Raw genomic sequence first — 23,044 nt, 5'->3', positions numbered from 1 at the left:
AAACAAAGGGGTATTGGGGTTGTTGTGATTAAATTGAGCAATACCTGGAGTGGTATCCAGCCATTAGTGAGAGGTCTGGAGCCGTGGAGGTCTAGCACGCCCTGCATTTAACACATTTCTGTTTACTGCTTAGATGAGTTACTCCCAGAGGATAAATTCATTAGGGAAAATGTTCCAGACAAGAGAATGAAATACCAGACATACTTTGAGAATAGGAAGACAGCATGGGTGTGTTGCAATGAGAAACAATCACATCTTTTCAAAAGGGACTCCAGCCACCATTTCACATATTCTGCAATATGCACTTATTAATTTGGTAGTTTAATTTTATAAGTAGGCCCATCTTAGCTGAAATTTCACGGTCTACAGTTATTGGAGAAGTTATACATGTGCATCTTCTGAGTCCATTCAATTACTTGGTCTCTATACAGGGTTCCCTCAGCAGTGTCATCAAGTGAGGTCTTTAATTTGTCCAAAATGGAAAGTCCCCTTAGATGTGATGTTGCCACTATTTCTATATCTTATCAATAGAAGCTGAAATATTTGACAATCCTTGCACACAGGGATGAGCAGGTGTTTGTGTGTTTATGTTCATGGGTGGCAGTGTTTGTGAAACGTAATTTTTAGCAATATTTGTGAGTGTGTGAAAGTTTGTTTGTGTGTGTGTGTCAGGTTGTGTTTGTGAATATGAAGGAGTGTGCATGTCTAGAGGTAGAAATCCTAGCTGGTTCCTTGCTTCACGCTGTGGCCTTTTCCTGGTTTCTGTGCCTTTCCTAGGCCACAGCCTTTTGACACATATATTTGGTTGTTGAAGATCTGGAACAATGTGCGGTCTCAACCTTACCACGTCCAAGCACAGCACATAAATAGTCAGAGGTGTCAGGAGCTGTTGTTACATTAAATCTAAGCAGAGAAAGAAAGTAAATAGAATTTAGATTTAGTTCCATTTCTGTCCTGGGTTTATGCAAAAAAGCTCAGTGCAAATCTCAGGGGCCAGGGGCCCTGCTGCTGAGCTGCTTCCTGTTGAGTGGGACTGCAGACTGCTTGACAGGAGACCCCAGCCCATTAGCTTTACTGTATTTCCTAGACAGGTTCTGGCACTGGCTCTGAGGGCTGCACAAATATGTTTCCAGATGCTTATTATGGTTATTTACAAGGATAGAAGGAAATAAACCTACATGTTGGTATTGAGCTCTGTATTGTTGTACCACTCCCATATTCTCTTGGTTTCTAAATATGTCAAGCCAAGGAAATAATAAACCGTTGCTTGTTCTGCTCTTGAAGTTGTATTGAGAAATTCCTAGAAGAGAAGTGACACTGGTGACACACCCAGAAAGTGTTCCTTTCACCCGAGACAGCCCCACCTGATTCAGTTCTGGGGGACTGAAACATCCAACAGAGAGAGAGTTGGATGGGAGATGGGGGTGAGGTTGCAGAAAGGGCCTCTGTATGCTCTGTGACAAGGAGACTGGATTCCTCCCTTCAGAACCGGCCCCATCAGATCCCATAGGATTGGATACAAGCATGGTCTCTGGTGTAAGATTTAAAGGGCAATTGACTTGGGGTAAATGACTGGTCCTTTAGGACTGGGAGTAACCTGAACATTGTGATTTTTGCTGTAAGGGCCATCTATCACTAAGGCAATCTTGTCTGCCTGGCAAAATAGTCTGGAGTACCCAAGGGAGATTGTCTGTAACTCCATGGTTAGGCTGTTACAGTGCCTGAGGAGTTTACACTGATACTTGTTTAGTGAAATCTAAGTATAGAATTCAGAGCCATGATATTGGTATGCATGTTCCTGAAGCTGACCCCTCCTATACTAAAGGATTATCTATACCAGAGTTTTGACCTGGAATTAATTGACTGCCAATAACCAGGAAATAGTCAACACTTGTTTTAAACCTAGGCTGGACACTCTCCCCAAAGTTGTGGGCTTCAGCCATTTTTGGTTTATCATAGGAGTCAGACTAGTGAAATCTCTAATGTAAATAAGCCTGCCATGTGTCCCCCTGGCTGCTGGTGTAAATACTGCTTCCATACCCACCAACTTTCAGTGGGAGCTAGGCACATCATACTTAGACCTCTTTAAAATCCACAGTGGTACAGTGCAGGGGTGTGAAAGTGAATTCAGCATTGAGGGGGATGCTGAGGAATTACTAAATGCAACAGTACTAAAGACAGTGCTTAATCTGTGCCAGGGCTAAACCCCAGCACTTCTAGAGTTAGCAGTTCATAGCCCTGACTCCTCTGGGCTCACTGCATCAGTTATGAATGTAAAAAAATTGCTTGAGCCCCAGCACCTTATTGCTTGAGTCCCTTCACCTGTTTCATTACAAATTAAGAACTGACTAAGGCTCATCTCCTGCTCATCTTGTTTCTGTAACTTTGCAGGAGAAGAGCTTCAGTCTGGATTATTCCTGAGATTCAACCACAAGATCCAGAGTAAAGTGGCTGCAAAATCACCTAAACTTCCCCAAGTTCTCTCCCTCCTTAATAATATCTTTCACTGTGTATCTGCTCTCCAACAGAGAGGACTGAAAGTATTAACTGCTTGTAAATGGCAATCTCCAGGTCAAAACTCTAATATTTTTTTGCAATGTACACATATCCTTAGATACCCACATCCATTAACAGGGTCTGGTGGAAATGAACAGATCATGATGGAGGCAGAGGCTGAAAAATTTCCCCATGGCCTATGTGATGACTAATTAAGATTATTCAGATCAGTTCACAAATTATTCAGATCAGTCACAAAAACTGACAAACTTATTCACAAAATATAGCACCACCAATTATCACCATGGATTGATTTCTCTTGAAGGGGGCTGGTAATGTATGGTAATATAGTTATTTTTCAGTCTTTAGGAAGTCTCTCTTTCTGTATGGATCTTTATCTCCACCCAGAGTCACTTAATTAATGCATCTGGGAGTGAATTACAGATAACCAGTGACATTAAAATGTCCCATAATGGAGGGGTGGCCCTTGCCAGGGTGTCTAATAAATGAGATCTCACCCATTCTTCCCTGTTGTTGATGATTACTAGGTCTGAATCATTTTTAGCACATTCCTTCCTGCTGGAGTTCCAGTCCTTGTTCTCAGTTTGAGAAAAGAAGTAGCAATTCTTCTCGTGCTGCTTCCACCCTGGAGGGCAGCCTGCAGCCAGGGAGATCAGGAAAGGAAAATAAACCATATTAAACAAAAATGAAGAAAACTTTGCTTCAGAGAACAGTCTCACACAAATGAGAACTTGTTAGTCAGAAAACTGCCTACGTGCCCCATTCCAGGGCTCCCCACAGCTAAATGTGGCTAATACCAGCAGAGAAGTCTCTGAGGATGAACCAAAGAGACGCAGAATCACAGATGAATTTAACTGGCTTTTGGCTCCAGCTGCTTCTCAGCACATTCTTTTGGCTGTAGCTCAGGAGGGAGGGAAATAAGATGAGTTTAGTAACAGCCTTTCTAAACGTTCAAGTCATTTGACACACATGGCTATTCTGAGCATGCAGAGAGAAGTGTATCGTAGAGAGGGGGCACATTTCCATTCTTTGCTAGATATTGTGCGTAGACATCCCAGTACACAGCGGGACAAAAAACGTTGGTTACCTGGTTACATAGTAGCTCCTAAACATCAGGAGCGAGTATCTGGTTGCTTGTGCAAATTTTAGTAACTAAGAGTTGGTCTACATCCAAGAACTAGACCATTTAAACTAGGCTAGTAAAATTAAAGGGATACAGCCCACCTAATACGGATGCAGTAAAACTGATATAAAGGTGCTTATTACTATTATAACTGTTCCCATACAGGAAGGGGAACAAGCTATATCAGTTGGTAGGCAGATGGCTGAGATCTCAACGGGAGCTAAGGGCGTCACATACCCAGCTCTCACTGAATTCCCTTAGGCCCCAGCCTTTGTATATTAGAGCAAGTCTACACTACAAACTGAAGTAGACCTAAGTTACCTTGATGTAGAGCCACCACAGTCACGGGCACTGGCTTAGCGTTCCCTGACAGCCAGGTGTGGCTCTGCCCTCTTCTGCTGTATCCCACTCACATGGGCCTGGCAGCAGAGGCCCTCTTTGCTGAAGCAGGTGGGGGGGATCTGGGGCGTATGCGGCCGGCAGTGGGGACGGGCTAGCCATTGGCCAGCCGGGAAGAAGGGTGGCTGGGGTGTGGCGTAGGCCGGTGTGGCAGTGCTGTACCACAGGGGCCGGCCGGGCCATGTTGGCGCTGTGGGGGACAGGTTGTGTCGGCTTTGCGGGGGCCCAGAACCAGTCCATGTAGGCGTGGCAGAGGGCCAGGGCTGGACTGATAGAGAGATCTCAGTTATATTAAACAACAAGTGTATGCTTTATCTTTAGAGGGTGCACTCTTAGTTCACCCAGCCAAGGCCCAGGACAAGAGCCATGCTCTGATTCCTCCATCTTCATTATCTTCACCGCACCAGCGCTTTGTGGTGTCGTTTTTCCAGTTAGGTGTTATTGAAAGTAAAGAATTCATGATCTTTTTAAATGTCAGATTTGCCACTGTTGGACATGGGCACTCAGGGATGAAATCCTGATCCTGAAGTCAGTGGTAGTAGTCTGACTTCATTAGGTCAAGGATTTCACCTTAGGCAATTTCCAGATTTTGGCTATTTTGTTCTCTCTAGCTCAGTTGTGCTAACGGCCCCCTGCCCTCACTGGGGAGAAAACTGAGGGTGAGTGTGAATTTTTAGAAATAAATTGTTTGAGAAATTGAACAGCAAATGCAGATCTGGAAAGTGTCAAAAGCACTGAAAACAGCTGTTCACTCCTATGTTCAGAACTCTCAAAATGGCAAAATAATTTTTCTGAACTTGCCGTAAAGAAATGAAATTCAGACCTGGGAACAATCATGAGAAATACCAATCCAAAATGCCAAAAGTTCTGTTTCTGAATATAAGGATTTAAACTGAAAGTGCCTCCTCAGTCCTAACATTAGTGTCATTGTACTGTAATGCTAATTGGATGTTATATATATACACCCACATTTACGTGTCTATATCAGCCACAGACTCACTTGTGTGAGGAGAGCAACTAGATCACAAATCCCTGCAACAATAATACAGAAGAGGCACTCATCAGCTTTAGAGACAATGGAACACTTGAGCCCTATTAGACAGAAAGAGCTTCCCATGTAAGCCAGCAGAGCGTGCTCATTCTACCTCAAGTACATACAAATCTTCCACAAATACTTTTTACTAGGAAGAGTTTCATGTTAACTAGGAGCATATTTTTTACCCTGAACCTGAACCTAAAAACTGGATTATTAATGTCACATAATTACCTGATTTGTGGCTGGTGTTTCTGGTGGTTGTGGAGGACATTTGTAGCTCAGCTGGTTCCTGTGTGGTTGTGAGACCTGGAAATAATGTTTTCAAAGGCTGACCATTTTGCTGAATGTTATAAGGGATCTCTTGGGCTCACAGAGGGCAAGTGCAGTTAGAGAGAATCTGAATGGGGTGCCGATTGCATCCCCTTGTCCCAAAAACCAGAGTAAGGCATGATTTGCCAAATTTTCAGAAGAGTTCAGCTCCCATTTAGGCATCAAAACAAGTAGCCAAATTTTCAAAAGAGTTCAGAGGTTCGGTGAGTCCCATAAGCTATTCTGAGCATGCAGAGAGAAGTGTATCATAGAGAGGGGGCACATTTCCATTCTTTGCTAGATATTGTGCGTAGACATCCCAGTACACAGCGGGACAAAAAACGTTGGTTACCTGGTTACATAGTAGCTCCTAAACATCAGGAGCGAGTATCGGGTTCCTTGTGCAAATTTTAGTAACTAAGAGTTGGTCTACATCCAAGAGCTAGACCATTTAAACTAGGCTAGTAAAATTAAAGGGATACAGCCCACCTAATATGGATGCAGTAAAACTGATATAAAGGTGCTTATTACTATTATAACTGTTCCCATACAGGAAGGGGAACAAGCTATATCAGTTGGTAGGCAGATGGCTGAGATCTCAACGGGAGCTAAGGGCGTCACATACCCAGCTCTCACTGAATTCCCTTAGGCCCCAGCCTGTGTATATTAGAGCAAGTCTACACTACAAAATGGAGTAGACCTAAGTTACCTCGATGTAGAGCCACCACAGTCATGGGCACTGGGTGTGTAAGGCCCAGGAAGGCTTAGCCTTCCCTGACAGCCAGGTGTGGCTCTGCCCCCTTCTGCTGTATCCCACTCACATGGGCCTGGCAGCAGAGGCCCTCTCTGCTGAAGCAGGTGGGGGGATCTGGGACGTATGCGGCCGGCAGTGGGGACGGGCTAGCCATTGGCCAGATGGGAAGCAAGGTGGGCTGGGGTGTGGCGTAGGCCGGTGTGGCAGTGCTGTACCACAGGGGCCGGCCGGGCCATGTTGGCGCTGTGGGGGACAGGTTGTGTCGGCTTTGCGGGGGCCCAGAACCAGTCCATGTAGGCGTGGCAGAGGGCCAGGGCTGGACTGATAGAGAGATCTCAGTTATATTAAACAACAAGTGTATGCTTTATCTTTAGAGGGTGCACTCTTTGTTCACCCAGCCAAGGCCCAGGACAAGAACCATGCTCTGATTCCTCCATCTTCATTGTCTTCACTGCACCAGCGCTTTGTGGTGTCGTTTTTCCAGTTAGGTGTCATTGAAAGTAAAGAATTCATGATCTTTTTAAATGTCAGATTTGCCACTGTTGGACATGGGCACTCAGGGATGAAATCCTGATCCTGAAGTCAGTGGTAGTAGTCTGACTTCATTAGGTCAAGGATTTCACCTTAGGCAATTTCCAGATTTTGGCTATTTTGTTCTCTCTAGCTCAGTTGTGCTAACGGCCCCCTGCCCTCACTGGGGAGAAAACTGAGGGTGAGTGTGAATTTTTAGAAATAAATTGTTTGAGAAATTCTACAGCAAATGCAGATCTGGAAAGTGTCAAAAGCACTGAAAACAGCTGTTCACTCCTATGTTCAGAACTCTCAAAATGGCAAAATAATTTTTCTGAACTTGCCGTAAAGAAATGAAATTCAGACCTGGGAACAATCATGAGAAATACCAATCCAAAATGCCAAAAGTTCTGTTTCTGAATATAAGGATTTAAACTGAAAGTGCCTCCTCAGTCCTAACATTAGTGTCATTGTACTGTAATGCTAATTGGATGTTATATATATACACCCACATTTACATGTCTATATCAGCCACAGACTCACTCGTGTCAGGAGAGCAAACTAGATCACAAATCCCTGCAACAATAATACAGAAGAGGCACTCATCAGCTTTAGAGACAATGGAACACTTGAGCCCTATTAGACAGAAAGAGCTTCCCATGTAAGCCAGCAGAGCGTGCTCATTCTACCTCAAGTACATACAAATCTTCCACAAATACTTTTTACTAGGAAGAGTTTCATGTTAACTAGGAGCATATTTTTTACCCTGAACCTGAACCTAAAAACTGGATTATTAATGTCACATAATTACCTGATTTGTGGCTGGTGTTTCTGGTGGTTGTGGAGGACATTTGTAGCTCAGCTGGTTCCTGTGTGGTTGTGAGACCTGGAAATAATGTTTTCAAAGGCTGACCATTTTGCTGAATGTTATAAGGGATCTCTTGGGCTCACAGAGGGCAAGTGCAGTTAGAGAGAATCTGAATGGGGTGCCGATTGCATCCCCTTGTCCCAAAAACCAGAGTAAGGCATGATTTGCCAAATTTTCAGAAGAGTTCAGCTCCCATTTAGGCATCAAAACAAGTAGCCGAATTTTCAAAAGAGTTCAGAGGTTGGGTGCATGTTGGGTACTGAGCTCTTGAAAATCTGATCCCAGTTATACATGATGAGCTCATTCAAATCTGATCCTGAGCTCTTTTGACAATCCGGCCCCAAGGGTGTGTGTTTTACCAGTCGGCTGAGCACTGTCTGCTCCTCTCAGCCACAACCCGAGTCAGCTACTCCAGCACTACAACCCCATCCACAGCTGGGATCTGAGCCCCCTTTCAGCTGTTCCCAAACCAGAATGAGACACTTCTACTGATTTATTAAACAGACGTCATGAAAACAAATGGTAAATGCCACTGAATTACCTCTTTGGTCAGCCCTGGTAATTGCAGTGTGCTTGTGGTTCAGGTGTCTCTTGGTAAACTGAAAACATCATGGGGCTTTCACTTATGGGACTCACTTTAACATTTTAAGGATCGTTTTCAGCAGTAAATATCTGTGTATCTGCAGTCATGAGATCCAGGCCTCCAAACCAGGCCTCTGGGGAGGTCTCTAATATTTATATAGTATTACATATTTCAGAAGCTCCACAATTTTAGCTTATATGCAAAAGGAATATATAAAGAAACAGTGATGAAGGAAGAGGATTTAGGAGGAAAGAAGAGACGCTTTTTACTGAACACAGGTTATGGAAAGGGGGCAAATGTGACTTTGGGGGCCTGTCTAGCTAGAAAGTTAGTGCATGGCAAGCTGGGGTGTAAATTTACAGTGCACTAGTGTGCTACGCACTAACTGGTCATGTGAACCCTGCTGCTGCACACTGAAAGTTCTCTAGTGCCTCCCTGGTGCTCTTTGAGGTACTCTCGTGTCAAACAGCTACATGTCAAAGTGCAGCAGGGTCTACACAGGCATTCGAGTGTGCAGTAGATTTACACTCCAGCTGGTCATGCACTTACTCTCCATTTAGACAAGTCCTAAGCTTCTTTTGTGCTTTCCTAGATCTTTAGCTTGATCAGGGGCTGAATCTCTCCCTTGTGTAGCATAGAGCAGTTTGAGAGCTGCTTTATGTTAAGTTGCCTGCAGTAGTCCATTAAGAACTGCTTGGCCAGATGTCGATGGGGCACAATGCTGTGTGTTCTTTGTTGTTTCTCCCAGTTATCAGTTTTGAACAATTGGGTTTGGTTTTTTGTTTGGTACTTTTAATTATAAAAGTTCATGGGGCTCAACTTTTTGAAAGACACCTTTTCACTCACACTTCTAGCTGATGAGGATTCTCCTCAAACTTAAAACCAGTAGAGCTATTGGGGTTTGGGGGTCATAAATTCACATCTCAGGTAGCAGCTGGAGAATCACAAATAGCAAACATAAGCCAAGGTGAAATCACAAATCAAAGTGTTTGTGACATTTTAAGCAGAACTTACATACAAGTACAAGTGTCACTCCTATTACCAGGAGAAGGCCAGTCACAGCTGTCAGTGCAAGCACACGGCCTCTGGTGCACCACCTCTGATCTGCAGACAGAAAGAAAATCCAAGGGAGGAACAACTAGGAAAGAAACTCTTCTTCCTAATCTGCTGCTAAAAAAAATGTTCCTCTTCCTTCTTCTCTCTGAGTTCAGCAGTTTGATAAAAACTTGTCAAGTCATGCCAAACCCCCAGCACAGAAGTTCCCCATTTGTGATATAATGTGGACTCAAGTGAGAGAGATCTTCCATCTCAGGTAGACCTCTCTTTCTGTCAGTGCTGCACCTTCTGGACCCACTCCACCATTGGCTGGTTGTTCTTTTCACTGCTCAATAGCAGTTGCTGAGGGGAATGCTAAGCTCTAGATAGAACCATCTCCCCGTGGAAATCCAAGAGCAAGACCAAATGGTGTTATAACAAAAAAGGACTAATACCATGACAATGCCCCAACATAGTACATTTTGCAGTGGAAATGGCTGTCTTTCTCTCTTATCTTCTCCTCTTACTTTCTGTGACTGTCCGATTATGTGATTTCTTTCATTTCAAGGAGACCCATAAAATATTCATTAGCCCTAAAAACTCGGTGGGTACTAACCATGCACTATAGATCAGCCAGGGAAATGGATTACTTAGAACCAGTTGAGATTTCAAGGGAGACCAGGGTTCAATGGCCCCATGAGCTCATCAGACACTGAATTAAAGGTCTCTCCATTTCCTCCTACTTCAGCCCCTTTCTGGAATATTTGCTCATCTGGTACAGGCTGACCTGTGTCTTTGGTAATTACATTTATTTCTTGATTGATGGGGCCTGAAGAACAATTTGAGGTTATTCACTATGTTATCTATAGTTCTATAAAGTAAGCTGGGTTAGCCCAGAGAAAAGCCATGTTGAATCTTTTTCCTAGTTCAAACCCAAACTCTGGCCTCTCGTGATGTGTGGTTAAAGGTCTGGTTAACTTGCTTCCTTCCTATTCTCACACCCAGTCAGATCTGCATTTCTTAGTTTCAACCGAATGTAAAAGTACCAAAATGCTGACAGGCTCTTGTACGTAGGTATTCCTCACCCAGCCAGTAGCAGGAAGTCTGAGGATATCTCAGGAGACAGTGTGAGTGTGGGCACCTGTACTTCAGGGGCCTTGGGACTTAATTGGGAGTTTACAGTTGGGAAGATCCTGGGAGACTACAACTCCCGGGATGCCTTGGGCAAAAAGGAGAGAGACTCTTCCCCTTCCAGGGAGTCAGAGAAAAGCATGTGGGGAACTCCATTTTGGTGCTGGGGTGGAGCGCAGCCAAGGCTGGACGCTGCTGCCTGCTGCTGGGGTCCCAAAGCTGCTGCCGGGAGCCTGCTGGAGTCTGAGAGCAGGGAGCATCGGAGGTTGGTGGCATTGCCCAGGCCAGGGCAGGGACTGAGCCTGGAGCCGACTGAGGTGGGCCTGCAGTGAGAGTGGGGTGAGTGTCCCCCCCTCTGTTGTTTGGGGCAGGGCATGTAAAGGAAGGGGCACTGCAGAGAGACTTTGATCAGGCCTGAGAAGAGGCAGAGAGAGAGTCCCTTCAAACGGGGCCAGGACTGCAGACATTGGGTTGGGCCAGCTCCAAACCTCCAGCTTGATACCTGGGCTGACCTGGTGCCCTGACCCACAGAGTGCTGTCTGCTTCTCCAGATCTGCAACGCGCCCACGCCAGCCAGGGGTCAGGCTCTGAACCCTAGGGCAGTGCACACTCCGGAGGGGGTGTAAATAGTGGCAGTGCAGACGCCAGTTAGACAAGTTTCATTTATTACTGTATACTGTATTTATTAATTGATTTATTCAACTGCCCCTGTGGATTTAACATAGTCGTGATGTTTGATTTCAGACTGTGATGCCATATTTCCTTCATTCGTTAAGTAAAGGTGTGTTAACGCTAATGTAAGTATATTGGATGTTTAGTTTGCATAATTGCAATTGTTAAATTAGACTATGTCTCAGATTATTATTATTATTATCAGACTAGGTTTAGTCCTGGAAGCTCCCAAGGCCGCTAATGAGCATGTGCAGGGGCCAGCCAGGTGGCGGCACCGCCAATTTTACATTCCTTTTAAAGTAAAGGGACTGCAGCAGAGGGCTGGATGGAGGATTCCCACCTATCCTTCATCATCACTGGGATACGCAGGATCTCCTTTGTTGTTAACAACCTTAGGCGCCCTTGCACACCGGTGAGTGTTGCCGGCTCCCAAGTAACCCAGAAATAGAAGGGGGTTACATGCGATTTACCACCCAAGGAAGTTCAGTCACTGAGTAATTCCACTCTGAAAACACGATACGTTTTTACTCAGCAAGTCGACAGACCTGCTTTGTATGCGCATGCAGAGGGATGTGTAAGGACTTCACTGACTAAAATAAAAATCTCCTGTGTTTTCTCCTGCTTGCCATGAAGAATTAGCACAGCTCAGAGAAGGGGCGCTGCAGCCTATTCTTCCTTGTGCATCAGCCAAAGAACTGATAACTAAATTCCAACTACAGTGTCAGATTCTATCTTTAATTGCACCTGTGTAACCCCACTGACGATACCTATTTGAGTGCTTCTGTCAGCACATCGGTGCCTCTAACAGGTGTATGGAACTGCCTAAAGCCCTGTCTACACTGCAAGTACAACTGAATTTTTCTAGCCATTTGGGATACCCTCAGATGAGATCAGTTACAACAACATGGTAGAGTTTAGTCTATGCCGCAGCTTTTCTGCTTCCTAACTGCAGCTAAGTCAAATGTGTATCCACTCCTGTCTGCTACACTGCTGTGTCTGTAGCAGGGCATTCTGGGAAAAAATCAGCGCAGCTGCCCCCTCCCTCCTCCTTGCTTGCATACTGTTCACTTTAGAAACACCCTGAAGACTCACCACCTGTTGTACAACTATCCAGGCTATTTGTGTCGAGGGATTTCGCTTTCACTTCTGCATACACAGGATCTAAAAACAGCAAATAAGTAATACAGAAGAGAGAAGAAGAAAACAAAGTGGAATGAAAACTAAGTAAGGAATCAAAGACAGCAACAAACAATGGTCACATATTTGAGATGCATTTAGCAAAGTCACAGTTATGATGCTGTTTTCTGTATCTTGCACATTCAGCTCTCTTAAGGACTCTGCAACATCCATTTTATGTTCTGCTCAGTGCAGAGCGCAACAGAGGAGACACATGTAGGTGCATGCGCGCGCGCACACACAATATATTGCTGTCTGATTGAGACTACTTTTTCATATTTATTTTAGCTTAAAATAACAATAAACATAATTCAGACTAAAAGTGTTGATTTGTTCTGTGTGCCTGGAAAATTGGAAGGTGGTGTCTAGTGTGGTACTACAGATGGTAGCATTAGTTTTGATCTTACTAAGAATACATTCATTACTGGTGATTGGAGTTAACCAGCATCATTTGCTAGTTAATGATGGATCCAATTCCCCATTATCCTTCCTCTTGTGTTATCAGTCACATCAGGGCAAATTGGATGTAAAACACAACAATTCTTCTGGTAGCATTTTACACCCACTCTGCATTGCTATAAGTGACTAAATGAGAAGCAGGGCACTGGAGAATCAGGCCCTAAGTTTGCATATTATACTAAATTTGGCAGCGGTTACCAGAGAGAATACAGAGAGAAAAGAATTTACAGAGATTACTAATATATGCACAAACTAAAACAAAAAAATTCATCTTGAATAAACAAAAGCAACTAGTATTTGGAGGGGCGGGTAGGGGAGTGTTTGAGGTAACACAGATACAAGTGGAGAGAGAAAACTGGGAATCAGGAGTGTGCTATTGCAGTTTATAAGAAGCCCACGCAGTTTTTGGCTGCATATTCAGATCCATCATGTAGCAGAGCATGGAAGTGATAGTCCCTCACTCTTGTCACCAGGCAAAATTCATCACTTACATGGGATAGAAGTGCACTATAGGCCACAAGGTTGGCCTCAATATAGCAATGAATTAACTGGGTTAAGAGGATTGATAGGACTAGGGATTAATGTGACCATACAGGTATTTTCCATACCTGTGATTCTCTGGAAAAAGAAAGGGAAACCAAGAGGGAGAAGTGTGTTTTTACAGTTACAGAACTCAAGTTAGCTGTCTCATTATAAAAATACATTTTTGGCAGTGAAGACATAGACATCAAGGAGAGGGAGGTGTTATCTATAAGCAGAGCTGCACCAGGTTAAATTAAGGTATAGAGAGAGGAGAGACCAGACCAGACCAGACCTGACCTGACCTGACCTCTCTCCACCCACAGGGCCCAGGAGCTTCCTTCCTTCCTTTTTTCCATCATTGCCCCCACAGGGTCTGTAGAGCTCCATAACACTCATGGTGACCCAACTGTGAGTGTGGGGTGGCCAATTGCAGTGCAAAGCACAGCACAAAAAGCAATGACCTACCTGCCTCGGTATCTTTGCTCTTCACCAGCCTCTGACTAGGTCCAGCTACCATGGACAGATTCAAGACAGCATAAGTGATATTTTCTGACATCTTCTCCTTCCTTCCCTTTTGCTGTGTTTCTGTGTCTCTCTCAGAATTTGACTGTGGTCTGGGGATGGCTCAAAGCTTCCTTATTTAAAACTACCCTCTTTTCTTGTTCTCAAGAACAAAGTTCCAGCCCCTTTCTGCTGTGTCATTTGACCACTTTAGTAGCAAAAGAGGAATTCTATCATGCTATTGACTTTTTGTGGTGGTAAATCACAGGGTGTGGGATGACATTAGCCACCTTTGGTTCCCAAGCCCCTTTGATTGAGTTAGGGGGAAACGTATTACATGAATTGGAGAACACTTGGGAGTGATGGTTCAGGGGCCTTTGCCCCTTTGTAGCCCCTTTAACAGGTGCATTAGATGATGTCACCTATCAAGAAATCAGTCTAGTTCTCAGATACGCGGATAGAGTCTACAAGTCCATTCAGTCCTACTTCTTGTTCAGACAATCGCTAAGACAAACAACTTTGTTTACATTTACAGGAGATAGTTCTGCCCAATTCTTATTTACAATGTCACCTGAAAATGAGGACAGGCGTTCGCATGACACAGGCGTTCACTTGTTGTAGCAAACACTGCAAGATATTTATGTACCAGATATGCTAAACATTCATATGCCCCTTCATGCTTCAGCTTCCATTCCAGAGGACATGCTTCAATTCTGATGATGGGTTCTGCTCGATAACGATCCAAAGCAGTGCAGACTGACATACATTCATTTTCAACATCTGAATCAGATGCCAACAACAGAAGGTTGATTTTCTTTTTTGGTGGTTTGGGTTCTGTAGTTTCTGCATCAGAGTATTCCTCTTTTAAGTCTTCTGACGGCATGTTCCAACCTTGTCCCTCTCAGATTTTGGAAGGCACTTCAGATTCTTAAACCTTGGGTCAAGTGTTGTAGCTATCTTTAGAAATCTCACATTGGTACCGTCTTTGTATTTTGTCCAATCTGCAGTGAAAGTGTTCTTAAATTGAACAAAATGTGTTGGGTCATCATCCGTCATTAACGTGAAATATATGGTAGAATAGGAGTAAAACCACAGAACAGGAGACATACAACTCTCCTCCAAGAAGTTCAGTTACAAGTTTAATTAATGCATAATTTTTTACGAGCATCATTAGGATGGAAGCATGTCCTCTAGATTGGTGGCTGAAGCATGAAGGGACATGCAAAGGTTTAGCATATCTGGCATATAAATACCTTGCAAAGCTGGCTACAACAGTGCCATGTGAATGCCTGTTCTCACTTTCAGGTGACATCATAAATAAGAAGTGGGCAGCATTATCTCCCATAAGTGTAAACAAACTTGTTTGTCTTTGTGATTGGCTGAACAAGAAGTAGAACTGAGTGGACTTGTAGGCTCTAAAGATTTACATTGTTTTCTTTTGAGTGCAGTTATATAACAAAAAAATCTACATTTGGAAATTGCACTTTCACGATAAGAAGATTGCACTACAGTATTTGCATGAATTTGGCCGGTGGAGATCTCTCTGGGGGAAATTAGAAGAGGAGGGCATTTGTCTGGGGGAGCCAGTGTGGGCTAGAGGACATGAGGTTTAGACCTGGTCAAGATTTTTTTGACAATTCTTTTTTCATCAGAAAATGCAGATTTGTCAAAATGGAAACTGTTCACAAGAACCTATGGTTTTTGATGAACATTTTGTCAGGGGAGGTGTCTCACATCCAAGATGGAATTTCTAGTCAAACATAGAAACCCATCCCAGAATAGCCTGGTGGTCGGGGCACTCAATGGGATGAGGAAAAAACAGCTTTACTCTGGCAGATTTGAACCTGAGTCTCCTGCATCACTGGGAGTGCTCTGAACACCCTGCTGTTGCTATTCTGGGGTGGGCGGATGGATCTTGCTCTCTCTGTCCATTTTTTCCACAAAATATTTTGAAAGGTCTCAGTTTCATTCTGATATGGAATGGGAATGTTTTTGAAAAAAGTTTCACAAAAGGTTTCATGAGATAGGAAGAATGTTTCCCACCCAGCTGTAATGATGTTAGACTAAGGGTAGGAGCTCTGGTTGGAGTGCAGGGAGGCTTTGGTGGTGAGTGTCAGTGAATAAAAGTGCAGGGCTCTGACGGAGGTAGAAGAATTTTGGCAGGGGGGAGGCTTTACCTGGGCCCCAGGCACCTTCAGCTCCAATTCACCCTTAATCCAAAGTTTCAGGGCCCCAGGTCCTGCTGAGCCTGGAAGTGGGGCCAGTCCCACTGCAGTCCTGGCTTCTCTGCAGAGTCTTTCCCATGGGTCTCTTCCTGCCCTTTCCCCATATTTGCAACAACTCCCCTTTGGGAAAGGAATTGCACAGCCCTCATCCCTGGGGCTGGGCTGTGATTTATACAGGTTTTCCCAGCCCACCAGTCTCTGGGTTTCAGCCCCACTCCATGGAGCCTCTGTGGGTTCTTGAACTCACACACTTTATCCTCTTGGTTCAAGATCCCCTAGCCCTCCTCCCTGGGGCTTGCCGTGATTCAGGCAGGCTTCCCCAACCCACAAGTCTCTCTTCTGGTTCCTACTCTACCAACTTGATGCCCCTCTATAATTCTCCTCTCCAGATTGTCTGTCTTTTCCATGGATTCACCAGGGGCAAGTCATACCTGACAAAGCTGATTGCCTTCTATGATGAGATAACTGGCTCTGTGGATGTGGGGAAAGCGGTGGACGTTATATAACTTGACTTTAGCAAAGCTTTTGATAGGTCTCCACAGTATTCTTGCCAGCCAGTTAAAGAAGTATGGGTTGGATGAATGGACAATAAGGTAGATAGAAAGCTGGCTAGATCATCAGGCTCAACAGGTTGATCAATGGCTCGATGTCTAGTTGGCAGCTGATAACAAGCAGAGTCCCCCAGGAGTCGGTCGTGAGGCCAGTTTTGTTCAACATCTTCATTAATGATCTGGAGGATGAGGTAGATTGCACCCTCAGCAAGTTCACGGATGACACTAAGCTATGGGGAGTAGTAGATATGATGGAGGGTAGGGATAGGGTACAGAGTGACCTAGACATATTGAAGGATTGAGCCAAAAGAAATCTGATGAGGTTCAACAAAGAGACCTGCACTTAGGAAAAAAGAATCCCATGCACTTCTGGGGACTAACTGTAGTTCTGCAAAAAAGGACCTGAGGTTACAGTGGACAAAAAGCTGGATATGAGTCAGCAGTGTGCCCTTATTGCCAAGAGGGCTAATGGCATTTTGGGCTGCATTAGTAGGAGCCTTGCCAGCAGATCGGGGGAAGTGATTATTCCCCTCCATTTGGCACTAGTAAGGCCACATCTGGAGTATTGTGTCCAGTTTTGGGTCCCCCATCACTGGCAAGATATGGATAAATTGGAGAGACTCCAGTGGAGGGCCACATAAATGATTAGAGGCCTGGGACACATGACTTACAAGGAGAGGCTGGGGGAACTGGGTTTGTTTAGTCTGCAGAAGAGAAGAGTGAGCGGGGATTTGATAGCAACCTTCAACTACCTGAAGGTGGGTTTCAGAAAGGATGTAGCTAGGCTGTTCTCAGTGGTGGCAGATGACAGAACACAGAGCAATGGTCTCAAGTTGCAGTTGGGGAGGTCTAGGTTGGATATTAGGAAAAAAGTATTTCACTAGGAGGTTGGTGAAGCACTGGAATGGGTTACCTAGGGAGATGGTGGAATCTCTATCCTTAGAGACTTGACAAAATGCTGGTTGGGATGATTTAGTTGGGGTTGGTCCTCCTTTGAATAGGGGATTGGACTAAATGATCTCCTGAAGTCCCTCCCAGCCCTTATCTTCTATGATTGTATAATTATATCCTCCTGGGAGTCACCTAACAGCTAAGTTTTACCATGTTATGGAGGTAGCTACCTGATTAATATCTGTCCCCCATTCCCTAAGTGGTCTGCTGTTTCCTTGAACCTGTTGTGACCTTGTATGGAAAATGGGTGACCCTTTATAATATTATTGATACCAATATTACAAAATTGCAATGAATCTTACAAGATATGTAAGGTATAAGAGGAAAAGTTATGATTTGCTAAATACGATCATCTTGTTTATACATATGTATCATGAGTTATAAATATGTGTGGTATATTGATATCTCAAACTTGTGCTGTGCATCTAGGTGACACCCCCAGACAAATTCACATCAGCACTATCTAACCTGCTTGATGGCCAATTAAGTGCAATCAGCTGTACAATAAACCCACTGTGAGAAAACAAGGGCTACCTATGAGTCAGCAGGACATGCCTATGGACTGGGGACTCCAAGTGCTTTTCCATGCCCATGTGCTGTGAGCTTGTGTTTGTGATAAAGGAAGTACAAGCCACCTGGCAAAAATATAAAATGAAGCTGCATCTTCTCCTTTTTGTCTTTAATCTTGCTTCTCACCTGCAGAGTAACTTCTTTACAAACTGAGCTTTGAACAAAGGACGGATAGACCCATCTAACTCCTTTTGAGCATTCAAGACCAAAGTTCCCTGCAGGACAGGTAGATTTTTAAGCACTGTTTTGTAACAGTAGTTGTCTCACCTTACAAAAAGGCAATAACACATGAGCATATAAATAAACTCATTTTAAAGCCCCATAGATGAGGATCTTCTGAAAAGAGAATGGGTGGAAGCAGAAGGAATTTGTAAGGACACCCACAAATTCCAGGCTTGAGCAACAAGCCTGGTTCAATGGCTTAATGCGTTATTTTTATTGAATTAATTGCTCCTATAAAATCTTCCAGATGATTTTCAGGGGTAGCACTGTGGCTAACCATGTGTAGCATATAGCCTAATTAATAGTGGACTGGGACTTGGGTGACCTGTATTCTAGTCCTGGCTCTCCTGTTAGCTTGTTGGGTCACCTTAGGCAAGTCATTTCAGTGCTCTGTACCTCAGTTTTCCCATCTGTAAAGTGGGGACAATGGTAGTGCTCTCCTTTGAAAAGCGCTATATGTGAATTAGGTATTATTATGTCACCTTGTAGTAGCTGGACCTCAGACTGAATAAGAATTTGCTACTGTTACCATTAGCTATATAAATTGTATTCTTAGCTCATGTGGTGGAAGTCTGTGATTTCATGCTACAGGTCTCAAGGTTTGTCCTTCCTGATGGTCTGTGCTGGGATGCATCATACATTTAAAAATAAAACTATACTACAAGTTGTTAGAAAATGGGATTTTTCCCCACTGAAAATTTTGACAAAATGGAAACCGTTATCATTCTTTTGAAAATTTCCAGAAGAATTTTCAAGTTTTGCAGAAAAAACATCATACTTGAACAATATGTGGTTTTCAGTTTTCTGACAATAAAACTGAACATTTTTGAGGATAGCAGACATTTTCTGTGAAAACATTTTGTTTCTCGAAAGCATTTCAGCTGAGAATTTTGGAGCTGTCCTATATTTCCCCTTTAAAAAATCACAGTGTTGTGAGTAGAGAAACATTTCTGTTCAGAATCAGCTTCATTTGGAGGTATTTTTGACATTGCAAGAAAACATTCATTTACAGCTAACGATAGAAAACACAAAACAGGTGTGATCATAAGGCCCAGGCACAGGATTAACATTGTTTGTGTTTAGTCACATTTTGGTGTTGCATCAAGAGAGGGAGAGGGAGGATCTCTGTGGTGTCTGGAGCCTTGGATGTCACCTGGTAAACACACTGTCACTGTGTCATCGTAACATGGCATTTTCCAGCAAATCCTCCTATCAATGGGGGCAATTGCAGGTCATTTACTGGCTAAATGCCTTGATGCCGGACATTGCAGAGTGTTTAACAGGTAAATAATACCCACTTGTTGGATTGTCTACTAATGAGCATTTAACCAGCTAGTGATCAGAGAGCACAGGATAGGTAAATAGCCTGTAACTGGATAATGATTATAGAGCATTTATTGGATAAATACCCCGTCGATGGACAGTGATTACTGAAACACCAGTGGGTACATATCAAGCAAGTGCCCAGCTACTACACATCCTTGAATGAGTAAACACTAGTAGACATTAAAAAGGGAGCATTTATCCTCTTGCAATACTGTCTTTTCTGCAGTATATTGCAGTATTGTCCTGGTTTTAGAATGGAATCTTATACTAAAAGGCATTTTTATCACAACAAAATAAATGTTTCTGTTCATGTCTACTGTTGCCCCATTCCTGCCCAGGGATCTCAGAGACCTTAGTAGGTAAATATAGTTTCATGCCCAGTGATTTCAGAGACTTTGCTGGATAAATCTCCTGTCACTGCCAGGGATTTTAGAAGCTTTACCAGGTAAATATCCCATCACCACACCGTAACTGTAGAGGCTTCAGTGGGTTAATGATACCCTGTAACAAAGCAGTGATTCTGGCCCTCAAATTCTACAGTGGGAGGAAGTGAGAAGCCAGGTGAATGCCAATTGTTTCAGCAACAGGAGAGGAAAAGTCAAGATCTCTGCATTGCTGAGAGCCTTGGAAGTCACAGCTGCAGCCCCCCGGAGGCTTGCTGCGACCTGGGGACCTCGCACTATGGGGTGCCCAGAAATGTCATGGCAGGGACCACTCTCTGCAATGATAATGTCCCGGATTATACCACTCTCATTTTTCTGCAGCTCCTGAGAGAGAAAGGAAAAAGAAAAAAATTAATGTTTTTTTCAAAATGGCAGGGGCCAAGTTACCAGAGGCCACAAGATCTTCGGGGTTAATGGTACATTTATTAGAGTGCCTAGGTTGGTTGGTGTCTTATTTGTTGGGTTCTCACCCATATGAAATTGTCATATAGGACAAAATCATATCATGGTTCTTCATGGTGAGTGACATCAGGGAAGCAATCTGAAAGAAGAAGGAGAGTGGAATTTTGATCCCTTCTTGATAGAAGTGAATCTTTTTATGATTTGTATATAAGATGACTAGGTATCCAATAGATGCATTATAATATAGACAGATACACTACATATGCCAGAGTTTTTCCTAAATCATCCTAATTTCTTTGGGGCAATCCCATATCCTATAAACAGTTCATGAGGACATGCAACCCTATGACCTTGTGATGCAATGTAATAGTGTTGTGCCAAAAGTATCTTTCAGTAACATCACACTAGAAGCTTTATTACATTGCAAAAGTTTGTCCTATCAGATAAACAAGTGACAAGGCCAGCAGTGCTCATAATAAATTCTGGATTCTTGAACTGTCCTGCCAGCTATGAAAATCAGGACTGCCCCACAAATTTCAAGATGAGGGGATGCTGTCTTCTGCAGGTTGATGCTGCCTTCCTAATAACCATTTGGGCTCCAAACTCTTTAGGGAAGAGACCATGTCTATGTCTGTGCTTGTACACAACAGAACCCCACTGAAGCCTCTGGGCACTACCATACTACAAATAATAATGAACAAAACTTGTATTCAACAAATTAAACAAATATCTTATGGCAGGGCTTTGTAGCTAGGAGCCAGCCCAAAAATTAAGGAGCCAGACAATGTGGGTCCCGTGGCGGGGCACCCTGGCCAGAGCAAAGCAGCCGCTCTCCCCTCCCAGCCCTGCCCCTTCCCCCTGCCCTTCTCCCACAACTTTGGCCCAGCAGTGGGGCGCCCTTGCTGGATCATGGCAGCCACAGCGCTCTCCCCTCCCGGCCCCGCCACATAGATGCAGTGGTGCCTTGGCTGAAGCATGGCAGCTGCTCCCCCCAGGACCCAGTCCTTCACTGGGAGAAATACTAGGCGCCAGAATTAAATTCCTAGGCGCCATGGTGACCGGGGTTTGTCGAGCCCTGTCTTATGGGGAGGGAAGGTCTACTGTCTTCTGAATTACTTGATCTAGGGCACTGCCACAGGCAAGTGCTGTGTACCTATGTAAATGGCTTTCCCAGGAAATTTCTCCCCTGCCCTTTACTTAGTTGAAATATTAAATTAAAATTAAAGTCATAGGGTTAGAAGGTATTGCCAGGGTCACATAGTCTTTGTTGTGTCTAAACCATCCGAGACAGATGGCTATCTAGCCTCCTTTTGAAAACCTCCAGTTTTTTACTTCCACAACTTCCCTAGGCAGTCTGTTACATTATCCTCCAGTTTCTACAGTTCGGAAGCTTTTCCTGAGATTTAATCCAAATCTGCCGTGCTATAGTTTGAACCCATTGCCTCTTATCCTGTCCTCCGTGACAAGAGAGAACAACTTTTCTTCATCTTTTTTATGGAAGCCTCTCAAGTATTTGAAAACTGCTATCATGTTCCCCCTCTTTTCCAAACTAAATGTACCCAGTCCCTTCAGACTTTGCTCATTCTTGAATTCTGTCCCTTTTATCTTTATCATCATCTGTCCCTTTTATCATTTTTTGTCACTCGCCTCTGGATCTTTTCCACTTTCTCTGCATCCTTTCTATACATTGCTGACCAAAACTGGACATAGTACTCAGCTGAGGCCTAACCACTGCCGAGTAGAGTGATACTATCACCTCCCATGACTTGTGTGCTAAGCCTCTATTAATGCAACTGGAAATTGCATTTGCTTTTATTCAACAGCATCACATTGCTGACTCATGTTGAGGTTGTGATCCACCACAACTCCCAGATCCTTCTTAGCATTGCTGCTGCTAAGCCAGTTATCCCACATTTTGTATTTGTGCATTTGGTTTCTTGTCTCTAAGTGTAGCACCTTACATTTGTCTTTCATTTGAATTTCATTTTTTGTCTATAGCCCAGTTCTCCAAGTTATCAAGAGCCCTTTGAATTTTAGCACTATCCTCCAAAGTGTTGGCAATGCCCCCAGCTTTGTGTCATCTGCAAATCTTATTAGTATGCTCTATATTGCTACATCCAGGTCATTATTAAAGATGTTAAACAACACTGGACCCAAAACAGATCCCTATGGAACTCCACTTGAGACTTCCTCCAATCTGGCATCATTCTGTTAATAGTTACTCTTTGTTTACAGTTGTTTAATCAATTATGTATCCACTTAATGGTAGTTCTGCCAAGCCCACATTTCTCCACTTTACTTATCAGAATGTCATGTGGGACTGTGTCAAAAGCCTTGCTGAAGTCCAGGTATATTATGTCCACTGCATTCCCCCTATCCACTAAACCAGTTACCCTGTCAAAGAAATCAAGCTGCCTTGGTATGATTTGTTCTTAGTACATACATGCTGGCTGCTAGTGATCACCCCTTCGTCCTCCAGGTATTCGCAAATTGAATGTTTTATACATTGCTCCAGTAGCTTCCCAGGTATTGAGGTTAGGTTGAGTGGTCTATAGTTCTCTGACTCCTCCTTTTTGTGCTTTTGAAAGATGGACACTACATTAGCCCTTCTTCAGTCTTCTGGGACCACTCCTGTCATCCATGAATTTTTAAATATTATCGCCAGTGCCTCCGAGAGTTCTTCAGTACCCTTGGGTGAATAGCATCAGGCACCGCTGATTTGAATTAATTCAAGTTGGTCAGAAGATCTCTGATGTGTT

The 23,044-nt window shown here is 43.7% G+C and overlaps 2 protein-coding genes across 2 annotated transcripts in view; both read right to left on the bottom strand.

Annotated features, from left to right (window-relative positions):
* Positions 1–373: 373 nt before the first annotated feature.
* Positions 374–13,678, bottom strand: LOC137164744 (killer cell lectin-like receptor subfamily B member 1B allele B). The gene is made up of 8 exons (XM_067565680.1): positions 13,560–13,678; positions 12,030–12,098; positions 9,114–9,203; positions 7,460–7,534; positions 5,307–5,381; positions 3,015–3,154; positions 1,179–1,300; positions 374–903 (listed from the first exon to the last, which is right to left on the bottom strand). The coding sequence occupies exons 1-8, from the start codon at positions 13,648–13,650 to the stop codon at positions 774–776; spliced, it is 792 nt and encodes a 263-aa protein (XP_067421781.1). The 5' UTR covers positions 13,651–13,678; the 3' UTR covers positions 374–773.
* Positions 13,679–19,967: 6,289 nt separating this feature from the next.
* LOC137164756 (putative DBH-like monooxygenase protein 2) overlaps positions 19,968–23,044 on the bottom strand; it is a 30,339-nt gene continuing 27,262 nt past the window's right edge. Inside the window, exon 13 of the mRNA XM_067565687.1 lies at positions 19,968–20,207. Within this exon, the coding sequence (XP_067421788.1) occupies positions 19,968–20,207 (240 nt within the window). The remainder of the gene's footprint in view (positions 20,208–23,044) is intronic.

The sequence above is a fragment of the Emydura macquarii genome, unplaced genomic scaffold (genome assembly GCF_026122565.2).
Source record: "Emydura macquarii macquarii isolate MOO-44397 ecotype Brisbane River unplaced genomic scaffold, CSIRO-AGI_Emac_v2 contig_2694, whole genome shotgun sequence".
Lineage (NCBI taxonomy): Eukaryota > Metazoa > Chordata > Testudines > Chelidae > Emydura > Emydura macquarii.
The sequence above is the reverse complement of the archived record's forward strand: the minus strand, read 5'-3'. Positions and strand labels throughout refer to the sequence as shown.

Excerpts from the sequence above, each read along its gene's own strand:
- LOC137164744 (XM_067565680.1), bottom strand. The coding sequence starts at position 13,650 with ATGTCAGAAAATATCACTTATGCTGTCTTGAATCTGTCCATGGTAGCT. Across the intron at positions 3,155-5,306 it reads AAACACCAGCCACAAATCAG|GCTGCCCTCCAGGGTGGAAG; the intron begins GTAATTATGTGA and ends CCCTGGCTGCAG. Across the intron at positions 904-1,178 it reads ACAGAGCTCAATACCAACAT|ATTTAATGTAACAACAGCTC; the intron begins GTAGGTTTATTT and ends TTCTCTGCTTAG.